The sequence below is a fragment of the Entamoeba invadens genome (genome assembly GCF_000330505.1).
Source record: "Entamoeba invadens IP1 unplaced genomic scaffold scaff_1105074725199, whole genome shotgun sequence".
NCBI classification, from domain to species: domain Eukaryota; phylum Evosea; order Mastigamoebida; family Endamoebidae; genus Entamoeba; species Entamoeba invadens.
Genome location: NW_004440113.1, coordinates 446,507 through 460,736, shown reverse-complemented (window position 1 = coordinate 460,736; position 14,230 = coordinate 446,507). Strand labels below are relative to the sequence as shown.

General features: G+C 28.7%; 6 protein-coding genes across 6 annotated transcripts; 4 read left to right on the top strand and 2 right to left on the bottom strand.

Annotated features, from left to right (window-relative positions):
* Positions 1 to 138: 138 nt before the first annotated feature.
* On the bottom strand, positions 139 to 1,025 carry EIN_096000 (rab17, putative; the record flags this gene model as incomplete). The annotated part of the gene is made up of 5 exons (XM_004254066.1): positions 139 to 534; positions 582 to 619; positions 674 to 746; positions 862 to 981; positions 1,023 to 1,025. 5 exons carry the CDS (start codon positions 1,023 to 1,025, stop codon positions 139 to 141), a joined length of 630 nt encoding a protein of 209 aa, XP_004254114.1.
* A 931-nt stretch (positions 1,026 to 1,956) lies between these two features.
* EIN_095990 (peptidyl-prolyl cis-trans isomerase CYP20-1 precursor, putative) lies at positions 1,957 to 2,547 on the top strand (the record flags this gene model as incomplete). Its single annotated transcript, XM_004254065.1, has 1 exon — positions 1,957 to 2,547. The coding sequence occupies one exon, from the start codon at positions 1,957 to 1,959 to the stop codon at positions 2,545 to 2,547; it is 591 nt and encodes a 196-aa protein (XP_004254113.1).
* Positions 2,548 to 2,739: 192 nt separating this feature from the next.
* Positions 2,740 to 3,833, top strand: EIN_095980 (ehrabx6d protein, putative; the record flags this gene model as incomplete). Its single annotated transcript, XM_004254064.1, has 4 exons — positions 2,740 to 2,842; positions 2,992 to 3,076; positions 3,267 to 3,548; positions 3,620 to 3,833. The coding sequence occupies 4 exons, from the start codon at positions 2,740 to 2,742 to the stop codon at positions 3,831 to 3,833; spliced, it is 684 nt and encodes a 227-aa protein (XP_004254112.1).
* A 235-nt stretch (positions 3,834 to 4,068) lies between these two features.
* EIN_095970 (hypothetical protein) lies at positions 4,069 to 4,788 on the top strand (the record flags this gene model as incomplete). The annotated part of the gene is made up of 1 exon (XM_004254063.1): positions 4,069 to 4,788. One exon carries the CDS (start codon positions 4,069 to 4,071, stop codon positions 4,786 to 4,788), a length of 720 nt encoding a protein of 239 aa, XP_004254111.1.
* Positions 4,789 to 5,854: 1,066 nt separating this feature from the next.
* Positions 5,855 to 7,213, top strand: EIN_095960 (hypothetical protein; the record flags this gene model as incomplete). The annotated part of the gene is made up of 1 exon (XM_004254062.1): positions 5,855 to 7,213. The coding sequence occupies one exon, from the start codon at positions 5,855 to 5,857 to the stop codon at positions 7,211 to 7,213; it is 1,359 nt and encodes a 452-aa protein (XP_004254110.1).
* Positions 7,214 to 10,485: 3,272 nt separating this feature from the next.
* EIN_095950 (hypothetical protein) lies at positions 10,486 to 11,004 on the bottom strand (the record flags this gene model as incomplete). Its single annotated transcript, XM_004254061.1, has 1 exon — positions 10,486 to 11,004. The coding sequence occupies one exon, from the start codon at positions 11,002 to 11,004 to the stop codon at positions 10,486 to 10,488; it is 519 nt and encodes a 172-aa protein (XP_004254109.1).
* Between the last annotated feature and the right edge of the window lie 3,226 nt (positions 11,005 to 14,230).

The window sequence follows — 14,230 nt, the reverse complement described above, 5'->3', positions numbered from 1 at the left end:
AACACAAACTCCGCTTCTAATCACACACAAATAACATGAAAAAAATAGTCGAGTATAGTAATATAATACTATAATATAATACCATAATAATGGTCATGACGCAATTCAAATACAAAAATAAAAAACGGCAATAATGTATTAGCAACAACCTGAGCTTTCCCCATCTTTTGGTTTTTGTTTGGACAGATCGACATTATTAGGGTCTGGTGCGGGGTTTGAGAGTTCTTTAAAACGTTCGAAAATGAGATGAGTAATCTTCTTCATAGCGTCTTCAACGGCCAGTCCGCTTTTCGCGCTAGTCAAGATCCCGTCGGCGTATTTCTGTTCTTCGACTTTCGCTCGCATTTCCTTCTCGGCCGTCTTCATTTCTTCTTCGCTTAAAAGATCTGCTTTATTCCCGACCAAGAGGGCTGGAATGGGTTGATCGTTAAACTTAACTTTCGATTCCAAGTCTTCTTTCCACTTATCGGTCGCTCCAAATGTATTCGGCGCTGTGACGTCGTACATAATAATAGCTCCATGTGCTCCATTATACTATTCCGTTACTATTTCAGTCATTTTTGCTATGAAGAAGAACAAACGTAGACTCGTGTCATTGCAATGTACTTCTCCTGACCAGCTATATATAAGTTCTTCTATTCAAAACTCTAGTGTGTTAGGAGTATAAACAAACCAATATCCCATAATCTTAACTCAACCTCCTTGTCATCAACTTTCTCAAATTTGACAGCAAAGTCTACACCAATCTGTCTGTCAGTACGTTCAATTGAATAATATAAACTAATTAAATTGGATATTTTATTAAATTAAAATTACTAATGGAATATAGTAAATTTAACTAATATGTTTAGTATAACAAACGGTAGCTCGGTACAGTTGGTCAAATACCCCGTGGCAGTACTTTTTGATGGTACTTGTCTTGCCGACGGATGGTTCACCAATGACTATGATTTTGAGTTGGAGTGCGTCAGTAGAGTCTTCCTATTTGTTAATAGAACATAGCGGAGATATGGAGGACAAACCATTTGAAATTCTTTTTGAGTTCCAAAGAGTGTTCATTTTTTCATTTTCTTCTTTATCAAAATTTCGATAATTCCCGATTTTTCTAAGCTTCTTTTTTGTGTCGAATATTTGTATATGTGTGGCGTGGTGGAGTTTTAGTACAACTTTTACTTCGTTTTATTAGTGCGGTCGTCTTATTATATTTTTATGGTTTATTTTATTATTATTGGTAATATTTTGTGTTCTATTTGGAAGAAGAAGAACATTTTGAAAATGTGGTTCTTATTTGGTAAAGCACAAAATAAAAAAAACAAATTACAATTAGCTTCAAATAGGTAAAAAAATAGGCTTCATTAAACCAATAAAAAAGTATTTTGAATTTTAGTCTTCGACCAAATTCCCGTTTTTGTGACGAAAAAAGACCAAATTAAGATTATTCATTTTATGTACCTTTCTTTTTCCTTGTTTTCGAATAGTTCAATTACCATTACATATAGTTAAAACAATTAATAATATAGTTCTGACTAAACGAAAAAAAAGAAGAAATTTATTTTTTTTTTTAATATAAAAACTAATTTATAATAAATAATAAATATAATAAAATTACTTAAGTTTTATTAGTTATTAAGTAAAACGATGATATAAAAAACATTTTTTATCTATTTTGTTATTTATATAATTGTATTATATTAAAATTATATAAATACTAATATTATATAATACATTAACAATTCAAACAAATAATAAATAATTATTAATGATATTAGTTATATTATTAATTATATTTTAATTAATTAAATATCTATTAATATAAATAAAGAGGACATAACTTCTTTATTCAAATTTATTCAAAAAACGACTTAAAACTATACCATAACAATAGCATTGATTCTTTTCAATAAAAAGACTAAAATATGTGACTATTAAAAGTTCTATTTGAACTCCAAACGGTCAATGGGAGTTGTAAACCTCCTTCTTCTAATTGTATTAGTTTCGAGTCATGGACCCAAAATCACAAACAAAGTGTACTTTGATGTTACCATTGGCAATGAAGAGACTGCACACCGTATAGTAATGGGTCTTTATGGAAAAACTGTACCAAAAACAGTTGAGAATTTCCGTGCCTTGTGTACTGGAGAGAAAGGGCTTGGCAAATCTGGTAAACCTCTGTCATACAAAGGTTCGATCTTCCATCGAGTTATTCCCGGTTTTATGATTCAAGGGGGGGACTTCACCAATTTTGATGGGACGGGTGGGGAATCAATTTACGGCGAGAAATTTGCCGATGAGAACTTCAAATTGCGCCACACCAAAAAAGGGATCTTGTCGATGGCAAATGCTGGCAAAGATACAAATGGCTCACAATTCTTTATTACATTGGTGACAACGGCTTGGCTCGATGGAAGACATGTCGTCTTCGGTGAAGTGATCGAAGGCCTTGATATCGTCGATAAAATTGCTGCAGTCGGTTCGCAGAGTGGAAAGACCTCACAAAAGGTCACTATTATCGCGTCTGGCGAACTCCCAATGCCTCAAGAAAATTGATCTTCTCTTCTTGTTGATTGAAACTATATCTTTTTAGTAATTTACTATAAATAAACTAGAATGAATTTACTTATTAAAATACTATAAAAAAGTACTAATAATATTCTTTTGAAAAACCCGGTCGGCGTGACGGGGAATGTAACTTGGGTTATAACTGAAAGAGTAAGAACTATAAAAAATAATTATAAGATTATGGCACAAAAAGCACCAAAGGCAAAGCCAATTGTCATTGGGTTTTGTGGCGATTCCAGTGTCGGGAAAACTGCATTATACACGAGACTTGGCAAAGGGATTTGTTTGTTTATTTTCATTTGTATTATATTGATGACTTATGATCGATACAATGTAATGAATATAATCGATCGAATTTAAATTAAATTAATTAATTTAATATAAATTGATTTCAATTGATTATTGAAATGAATTGTATTTAGTAACAAGAAGTTTCAACCACTGTTCCCACAATCAGTAGCGACACAATTGTGAATAAAATTACAGTAGAAGGACAGGTACATACTGTTCAGTTTATGTTTGTTGATCTATTATTATTATAATCTATCTAATATAATTATAATCGATAGAATATAATATGTATAGTATTCTATGAAATTACATATTAAATATATAGAATAAATATAGTACATAATTTATTAAATATTTATAGTAAATATATTATATATTTATTATATATAACACCAACACATCAACTAACATAATAGCGATACAGCCGGCCAAGAAAGTTTCCGTTCACAAACACTGTCGTACATTCGTAACGTCCAAACCATTTTGTTTTGTTTTGATATTAGTAGCAAAAACTCTTTCAATAGTATTCAGTATTGGGTCGATACTTATGAACAAAACCATATCAATCGTAAAATCCCAGTGAGAATGCTTTTGGGGTGTAAAAGTGATTTGGCTAAGAATAGACAAGTCTCTTTGGAAGAGGCAAAGGCACTGGCAGACAAAAACGAATTGACATATCTTGAATGTTCCGCTAAAACGTTTGTGACGTTCTTATCAACACATTTTTACTTCAACTTAAATATTTTAACGGAATAAAACTAATTATAAGTGAAGATGGTCTGAAAGACTTTGTCAAGAATTTAGTGATGAAGTTCAAAGCACAAAACCCAACTTTAGTCAACTTCGGTGTCGACGCTAAAGCTACTAGCGAACTTTCACAAAAAACTCAAGAGGATGCAATTCTCAACATCACAAAACAACCAGCACAAACACCTACTGGAGCTGGACAAGCTCAAAACGCAGCAGAAAGTCAGTGTTGTTAATTCACTTAATTTTAACACGAAATTATTAAATTATATTAAATTATATTAATAGTATATTAATATTCTTATAATAATTATTATATTTATTATATAATAACTAAAATATTGGTATTGATTATATACCATAACCAATAATATAATTATAATAAGTTAAACTATATAAAAAAACATCATTCAGAAACTTCATATAAAAACATGTGAATAAAAACAAGAAGAAGACTTTAAAAAAAAGGAGATGGGAGATATAGAAGAGATACGACAAAGATATAATACACGTGTTGATTTTAAATTTACACCGAATATATTTCTGCAACTGTTGAATGAAAAGAAGTTATTAGAACAAAGAAAGAGAGAGCGAGCCGAGAAAGGGTTAGTACGGACGTTTGTGTTGATAAAAGTCGAGAAGGAGGAGAATTCGACGTTGCGACTGAATGTTGAACGGAGTTATGATGTGCGAAATGTTAGTGTAGCACTTTATGTGAGTGGGGAGAATGTTCCTTTACTTCAAGATGTTACTGTTGAGAATGGGAAGCAAACGGTAGACCTTTCTATAGGTAATATACACGGGTATGTCGATATAAAAGCGTTGGTCAATAAGAAAGTAGTTGGTCAGTTGTGTTGTGTTGGTATTGGAAAAGCAAAGGAAAGAGATTGGATGTCCGTGCAAGTCACAACACTCAGTACTTATCCATTACTTGTCGAACAAAATCGATTTGGAGTGGTCTTCACAATTCAAGACATGAGCGAAGAAGGAGACCAGCTTTTCATTTATCATTCACACCATTCAAAACAAAGTGATACAATGGTATTACCATCAATCACCCTCAAAGCAGGAACAATTAAATGGTTCGTCCAATTACAAAAGGGAGAATATCTGGCTAAGTACTACAGAGCACCAGTATCTACTGTGGGACCTACTTCACCTTATGTCTCTTTTATGGAATTCAAAATTTGAGGAGAAATACAGATCGGATATATTTCAGTTCGTGTATTTTTGAGTTTTGATAATACATCAAAAATATATACTATATTTTATAGTAAATTATTAATAACAATCGTGGATGGTTTTATTATAATAAAATTAAACAATATTTTTCTTGAATTACTAAAAACATTGAAAAAATGTAAAATCATTAAAGAAGTCGAATGATTTTTATAAATAATTAATTCATTTGATTTATATTAATAATTCATTAAAGTTTGATAATGGTCCATCAAACTCAAAAGACAGTTATAGAACAATTCTTTTTATAATAAAAAATTGTTTTATTTGGTATTATTCCCGAAATATACACAAAAAAAAACATTTAATGTAAAAATCAGAAAAAGAAAAGAAAAATAATGATTTAGTTTGTTACCAAAAAAATTATTTATTGAAAAGAAAATGACAAAAACTGCATTGAATTTTAAGTTCTTACCATAAAGTTTTTAAAGTGTTTTCGAGTATAATTTATTATGATTATAGAAACTAAAATTATTAGATTATTCAAGGGAATAATTTTTCTCTTTTCACTCCAAAAAGAGTAGTTCGAAAACAAATAGGTAAGTATATAAATAGATAGTAACCCTATACTGTATTATATTTAATTATTATTTATTAATACAACCAACACAAAAAAACATTCAAAGTAAAAGAATCAAAATGTTATAATACATTGAACTATATCTCTATTAATTCAACATTGATTTTATTTCCACTTCATTCACTAAAAAAGGGGCTTGATAAGGAACACAACCGAAAGATTAAAAAAACATTAAATAAAACAAAACACACAAATCGTTCCAAAATCGTTCATTCCAAAAATAGTTTTACCAATACTTTAAATAAAAAACAATTGATAAATAATATTGAAAAAAAACGAAAATCCCCGAAAAATAAAGAGACAATCTCAGAAAAAAAAGTCAAGAAAATAAAACTTGCACCCGTGTTGACCAAAAATACAAGAAATGGAAAGAATGAGTAGAAAACGGTATAATGCCGAAAAACAGGCAAAAGGAACTTTTTAATAAAAAAAAAACGAATGGAGGTGGAACAGCCGATGGATATGAATGACAAGATGATGTTAGAAGATCAAGAAACAGTTGAAGAGCGGAACGAGCTGATGCCTGATCCACGTCGAATAGATCCATTTCCACGTGAACCTCCCCTTCCGCAACTTGATCGACACCCCTTACAACCGACACTTCAAGGTCCGATGCCCGGGAATATTTCCGCGCAATTACTTCCGAGTCAAATACCGAATCCTCTTGTACAAGCGTTAGGGAATCCCCTTCAAAGTAGTTCCAGTGGAGTTCAAAGCCTTAGTATAGATAAGAAAGGGAAGAAGAATGCCAAAGAGAAGAAAGAGGAGGTTGAAGATAAGCAGCGGAAGCGCAAAGCAGTCGATTGGTTATCCGATCGATTAGTCGAGAAGATAGATAGAGATCATTACATGTGTATAGTCTGTTTCAAGCGGATGAGTCGAGGATACGCGTGCAGTCATTGTCTGGAAGATCATCAAGACATCAACTCGACAATTAAAAGTGTATTGGTGTCAGCGTATCAGAACGGGCAACGCATTCGCGACGAACTTGAAGTGATGCAAGAGGAAGAAACAGATAAAGATAAGAAGAAACAAGGCGAGAAAGAGAAAGAAGAAGGCGTTGAATACGACAAACCATTTGAGAAACCATTTGATAAAAGTTTTGATAAAATGTACGAAAAACAATTTGAAAAACAATTTGAGAAGGAAGACGACAAACTTAGAATGAATACTACAGAAGTTAGAAATGTTAAAACTCGAAGAAAACAACTCCGCGTCACAGAGGATTTGAAACGAAAATTGGAATTGATGTCTTACGAGAACAAAACTCAATTGGAAAAGAAACCAAAGAAAGTCGCGGAGAAGAAACGATCGACGGAAGGGAAAAGAGTTACTATGGAAATATCAAAAATTATGGCAACTAATGGAATTCCTTTTGCGAAGAGCGAAGCAGTCTGGAAAATCGTTAATGAAGTGATGGACTGTATCGGGGAACTCGGACCCCAAGTCATCGAGAAAATTCGATTCAGCGCAAGAACGTTGAAGAGAAGATATGACGAACAACTGTCTCAAAACACTGGACAACACCAAAAAACTCAACATCAACCACAAACCCAAAATCAACCCCCTATGCAAAGTTTGGCTTCACACCAAAATCCAATGATCCAAAACCAACAACAAAGACAACAACAAGTCCAACCACCACCTCCACAATACCAAGTACTCGGACATAGACAAAACGGTATTCCTATGGGCCTCCGTTCAATCATCACAGACCCACAACAACACCACCAACAAAGAACTGAAACCCTTGTACCTCCACCCCCATCACAATCTAATATGGGAATGTGTTTTTAAGGAAATTGCGAAGGAAATAAGCATACATTTTTTATAGTTCTTTTTATTGTATTCTTTACTATTTAGAATGGGTGTTTGAAATAGTATTTCAAATAGTACTCGGAACTAGGAAGCATGGAATTGAAGGAGAAAATAATGTACTAATTTCATTAATTATTATTACTAATATACATTGCATATCTTATTAGAAAGGAATAATATATTAATTATAAATGGATACTATACAGTCTAGTAAATTAGAAGAAGAAGATTTACATTAAATAATTAAAAAAGTGCCGAGTGTTTGATAACATTTTCACTTGCTATGGCGGGACGTTCAGGACGTTCGTCTTTATCAAAAGACTCATTTTGATGAGAAGAAGTTGTGTTTGTTATAGCGGAGAACACTTCTAAGTCTGCATAACACGTGTTTGGAGTTAAGATTGAAGAGTCTTCGCCATCTGTTGGTGTGTAAGAGAAGAACGAAGGAGTAATGACACGAGGGTCTTCCGATTCGTTAGAAGAGCCACAGCGTGCTTTCCGCTTTGAAAGGAGTTTGATGTCGCCACAGGAAGGATTTCGACGCTTTTGAGATACAAAACTCATTGAAATGAATGTGGACTTATTAAGTTTTGATTTTATAAGACAAAAAGGTGGCGAACTTTATTTAAATATTTGGTTTAATGTTTTAATTCGTTAAGTTCAACGAAAATAAAAAGTGTTGTTTTGTACAAAGAAATATCTTGCAAAAGTCGGGAAAACTATACTAATATCTCGTTATATTCACTCAATATATAAATAGAATTCTATTAGTGAATATCTTCGTAAAGGGATAATTCAGTCGTAAAAACAAAATTAACAAAATACTATTATTTATTTATAATATTGATATTATTATTTAATAAGTATAATAAATTTTTAATTAAAAGATATAATTTTGTTAATTCTGGATAAATGAGATAAATTGATATTATCTCCTGAACCTTTTTTATTAATAATCTATTATTATTATAGATTATCTATTTTAATTGATAATTATATTTCGGCATTATCCCGAAGAATTTCACACTTTGTCGGAATTATTTTTGTCTTTTAATTTTTCTTTAAATATCATTTCTTGGTTTTTTCTTTTTCAAAGCAAAAATATTGAATAAAAAAAACGAAAAATAAACTTATTTTAAAGAAGAAATGATAATTCAATTGTTATGTTTATTATAATAAATATATTTATAATATAATGATTTTATTATATACAGTTGGGTTATTAATTAAAACTACAAATATTTGTAGTAAAATGAACAATAAGAAAGTCAATTATTTTAGTCAATTGACTACAATAATAATAATAGAAATAGTTTATATTATAATACAATTAGTAAAAAGAAAAATAACAAGAACCACAAATAATTGTATTTGTTCAACGAAAATAGAGCAGTTCTCGTCAAAATGAGTTATTTATTTTGAAGTAAATCAGCACGTTAAATTCACGAGTTCGAATACAAAACCGCCAAGAAGTCTTTTTATGACTGCCATACACATCAATTGAATCGAATAATAAGACAATTATTGAAAGAGGATTCAACAAAAAGGGGTAATCTGTGAACATTAATTTTGTGATTAATATTGTTAAGTTATGGTTTAAATTTGGTTATATCCTAATGAATATATTTTATCTCATTTTATTAATAAATAGATAATTTATATTTAAATGATATAGTTTAATTAAATTTGAGTATAAATTAATTATAAAAATAAACATAAATAATAATATTTTAGTACTATATTTATTGTAAATATTTTTATAAATTTTAATACATTTACAAAAATGTTTAATTAATATTTATTAGTAAAAAAATATTATATAATAATAATAATAAAAATTTAGTTTTTATATAATAAACTCAACTAAAAAAATATTATTGTTTTATTAAATTTATTGAAGAAAATTTTAATCAAAATAAATAGTATAATTCATTACTTTTGAAATTGGATAATTTTAAATATGTGAAAGTAAGTCAATATGATTGATTTTTACCAATAGCATTATTTGTAATCGATAAAATGTTTTTTAAAAATATTCAGATTCAGACTGTACAAATCATCAACAAATCGTTTGTGAAATAAGAGAAAGAATGGTTGGAATACAAAAACGAAGTCGTGCCATTATTTTAGATGGAGAAAAATGAAAAAAACAATTAATAATTAATAGATTTTTTACTAATGTAAAATTAGAAAGAAATAAAGTGAAAAATATTAATAAATTATTTTAAAATCAAATTTTTATAACAAACAAGTAAAAAATAAATATTTATATAATTGGTAAAATAAAAACAACAACTCTAATTATCCCAGTTGTTTGAATAAAAACAAATAATATTTTATATTACTTAATATTAAAATATTAAGTAATATAAAATATCAAACAAACAATAACAAATTATAATAAAAGACTTGGTGTATTTAAATTCTGAAGCACAACTAATGTTTACTTTATTTTAGTTCCGTAACACATAACACATTTTTTAAATTCTTTAGTTGTCAATAATAAGAACATACGATAACATAGTGGGGTATCATTTTTACTCCTTTTCATTATTTATAAACCCCTACAAACCTTAATAAATTCACTTGTTTATTTTACTAGAACATTTTCCATATAAAATACAATGAGTAAATAATTCACAACATAAAAATAAAATTAATGAAGTTTGAAAAACAGAAAAGTCTGTTTTATTTACATTTCATTCACTTTGAGTTCGAAAAAAACCGTTTTTAATAATGAATTTGTGATCTTTCATTTGTCTTTCCATTTGAATTATAAAAATTGTTTTTAGTTGTTTAATGGTGTTTACCATCTATTGGCTTGTTTTTGAATAATACCATTCTATTATATTTTGTGCAACAACAAAACCAAAAATGCATAGATGTGTCTAATATTCTTTTCTTCATGTTACTTGTTATTGTGAGAAAAACAGGGGTGCACTGTTTTATTTGCACTCCTTTTTTCTCCAAGAAATTCATTTTTCTTTTTTATTATACTACACATTTTTGCACACATTTTTTTGCTTCAAAACACACAAAAAAACACGCACCCCATTAAAATGTAAAGGCCTTTAAAGTTTTTGGAGAAAATTCAAACTTCTCAAAACAAAGGTTTTTAACGCCACGCGGCATATTCACTTTTCAAATTATTTCCAAACAACATTAAAAAAAGAAATCAATTGATTGAAATGAATCCAACAGAAAATAAAAAAGAAATATAATAATCGTTTCGGTGGCAAGTTCTATGTTGATTAAATTGAGCTTTTAATAGGCATGGGAGTCCCCTTTGTTGATTTTAACGTTTTGAGAAGGAATTGAATCTTCTGGACGTCTTCCTCAGTTGGAGCCGTTAGTATCTGTGTCTTCCTCATAAAGAATTTCTGGGCGTGTGACCTGACTTGTGCTGGTGTTCTTGTTTCGACAAAAGCAGAGATGAGACAATTGTTCAATCCTTTTGATGATGTGTAATTGAAATACCTCACAATTTTTTCAAATGCAATTTTCTCCTTCTCCGTCCAATAGCGTTTTTGCTCGTTTTTGTCATTTTTTTGTTCAAAGGAGTCACTGATTTGATTTCTTTGCGTCTCATAGGACGTCTCTATTAACTCTGAATTTTTTGAAATAGTCTGGTGAACACTTTCGTTTTGCTTTTGCTGATAATCAACACGAGAGAGAGAATTCTTGAGATATAAGTATAAATCCGTTGCAATAGTTACAAACTCCGGGTCTGTTGGCTCAGGAAGATTGAAGTATCGCAGAAAGGCGGACATCTCTTTATTTGTCAAGTTCGTTTTGGACCGCTTTTTATTGCTCGCAAAGACGTTTCTGAAAGATAACAAATTCAAAATACTTTTTGTATTATTTCAAAAACATACAACTTCGTTTATTGCTATAAAAAGAACGTGTTTTGAGTTGCGATGTTTTCCCGGTTCTTGTCATCAATTCGGTCTATTTAACGATCGTTATCAAAACGTTAAAGACCTTGATTTGTGGATGTAATCACTTTTCATATTTTATTCTTAATTTCTCGGCATTTTGACTCATTATTAACTGAAGTGGTATTTTTCAGGTGTAAATTCGCCGGTTAAGAGACAATTGTAATACTTTGCCGAACAATGGGGAATTTTTTGGTTGTCTTTAGTTATGGGATTCTACTTTTGTTATCCCGAAGAGTTGCACTTCTAACGGCCACAACTTTTTTATATGCCTTTTCAAGCCTAGATTTGACTCATTTTTTACCACTTTAGTTATTGAGTGTATTGTTGTTGTTTTTCAATTACAGATCTTATTATTATAACTGGTAAAATAATCGCTAAAATACGGGTAATGATATGAAAACGCCTGGATAAGTATAATATGGTTTTTATTACTCCAAATTATTTACCATTCTAAACAGTAACCAAATTTTTATAATCACTTTCCAATATTACGTTTTGTGAATGCCTTTGTTAACCCTTTTCAATAGTTCTTAGTTTTTTGAATTTTGGGACAAGTAAAACCTTCGTTTCTCTTTCTCTGTTTCTTCCCGATATTTATTACTCAAATGGCGTAATAGAGTAATGGCTGTTACCCCAATAACAAAATCCACAAATTAACTCCTTATCTTTTATGGGAATATGATTAATAATTATTATTATCAGATATATTATATTTCAATTCTATAAATTTAGATTTTGTTATTTATCTGTTCACAAAATCGTAGAAGAATAATTTTTTTGTAAAGACACAACACTCAATTTGAACAAAAAAAATAATATTTGTAATCAGTATTCTCAATCTAATAAATTGCAAAAATATAAAAATATATAGAAAATATCTAATAGTGGTATTTTGGGATGAAAACACTGTTTTGGTATACTTTATGATATTTGAACCATTCTTTTGTTCATTTGATTAACAAACCACAAAAACGTCCAATAAAACATAGAAAAAATGCTCATTTGTTTTGTTTTGTAAACACCAATCATATAACAACTTTATTGTAACGACGGTTTTTCGCATTTACAAAAAATATTTATAGAATTGTTACGGCTCTTAGATCTTGTATTAAAACTGATAATACAATGATGTTGTTGTCCAATTTAGTTTGAACATTTTCAATATTTTTCACTTTCTCCCAATTGTTGACAAAAAAATAACCAAATACAGTAAAACCTCCCAAGAGCGGTACCTCTGAAGAGCGGGTTCTCTCAAGAGCGGGCACTTTTAGACTAAAACTAAAAATAGAGTTCTCTATCGAGCTGTTTATAAGGTTTGATTGGCTAAAAATGCCCGCTCTTGAGAGAACAAAATTCCCACGCCCTCCCGCTTTTGGGAGGTTTTACTGTAATAACAATAATGTCCAATGAAATTATTGTGAATTCATTTTTAAAGTATTATTATAGTAGTAATAATTTTACGATTCAATAACCTCCATATTTTTTTTCGCAAAAGAATACATTTGAAAAGACAATAAAAAGCCATTTTGTTATAATTAAAGAGTAATTATTTCAAATTAATATTATGTGTATAATATGCATAATCATTCTAAAATGATATGATTTATAAAACTGATTAAAAAGGAAAGTGAACTGATTTATGAAGATCTTTGTAATGGCATCTATCTAAATTAAAAACCTAAATCGGCCGTTATTGTTAAATATAAACGTGATATTATTCAAAAATGTTGTTTTTTATATAAAAAAAGTCTTTTTTTCAATTCTCCACAAAACAAATTTATTTAAAAAAGTCATAAGTGATCTGGGATATTAAAAAACAGTTCCATTATATATAAAGAAAACAATGTACATTGCAGAACTTATAATACATAGTTTCAATCATTTTTTTTAATAATACAATTTAAAATAATAATTATATGTATTATTTTAAACGTGTTTTTGATGCGTTATTACATCATAAAAGAGTGTTGTTTCAAAAATATAAATATAATATATAATAACTATTTAATAATAACATTTGTTTTATAAATATATGTGATAACAGTTGTCAATTAACTAAATAAAATGTATTGATTATTATAAATTTTCTAATTAAACTTAAGAATACAGTCAAGATAAAAAGTCGGATGCTGAGAAAAAAGAAGATGCTTATCTTAATATAAATTTATTTAATATTATTAATAATAAATAATTAAAATAAATTTGTTCAGTTTTTTCATTTTATTTATTTTTTGATTAATAATTTATATTAAAATTAATAGTAATTTTATTGTTTTTCAATTGAAATTAACCAATAGTTACGAGCATCCTCCTTTTTGGAGCATTTCCATATTTCCTCCTACTGTACTTATATATACAAATGATAATAATCAATTTTTAACATTGAATTACAATATTTCAGTATTTATATAAACAAAAAAACTTAATACGATATTATTTACAAAATGAAATTAAAAAATTATCAATTACAAACTAAAATATCATTTTGTTCATTTTCAATAAAATTGAGTTTTATTCACATCGTAATATAAATGTGTTGCAGTACAACAAGTTTGAAAAGTTTTATTCAAAATAGTCAAAATGAACAACTTCCAGTTCATTTTGAAAACAAAATGAAATGATTTTTATCATTAAAAAAAAATAAATTAGTAATAAATAGTTTTTTTTCATAACACTAATCAAAGTTTTTTTGTAAAATCTATAAACAACAAAAATAATTAATACCTCAAATTATAAAGAATATGTGGAAAAGGCCAGTTGTATTTATTATTGTATTTAATGATCTGATTTAAACCCCAGAATCATCAAAGAGTTTTTTATTCAAATAATTAAGAAAGTAAAATAAAAATATATTGTAAAAAAATGTATCAAAATGAAAGTACCCTTCCAACATTCAATTTATTGAACAATGTAATTTTTTCCCTCTTTACAAAACATTTAAAAAATCATTTAGACACTCTCTTTCAATTCAAAAAAACAATTCACTCATTTGTAAATATTTACAAATAATCTTTCAAATAATTAAGCTTTATCGTATTCCAAAATATTGTGAAACAGC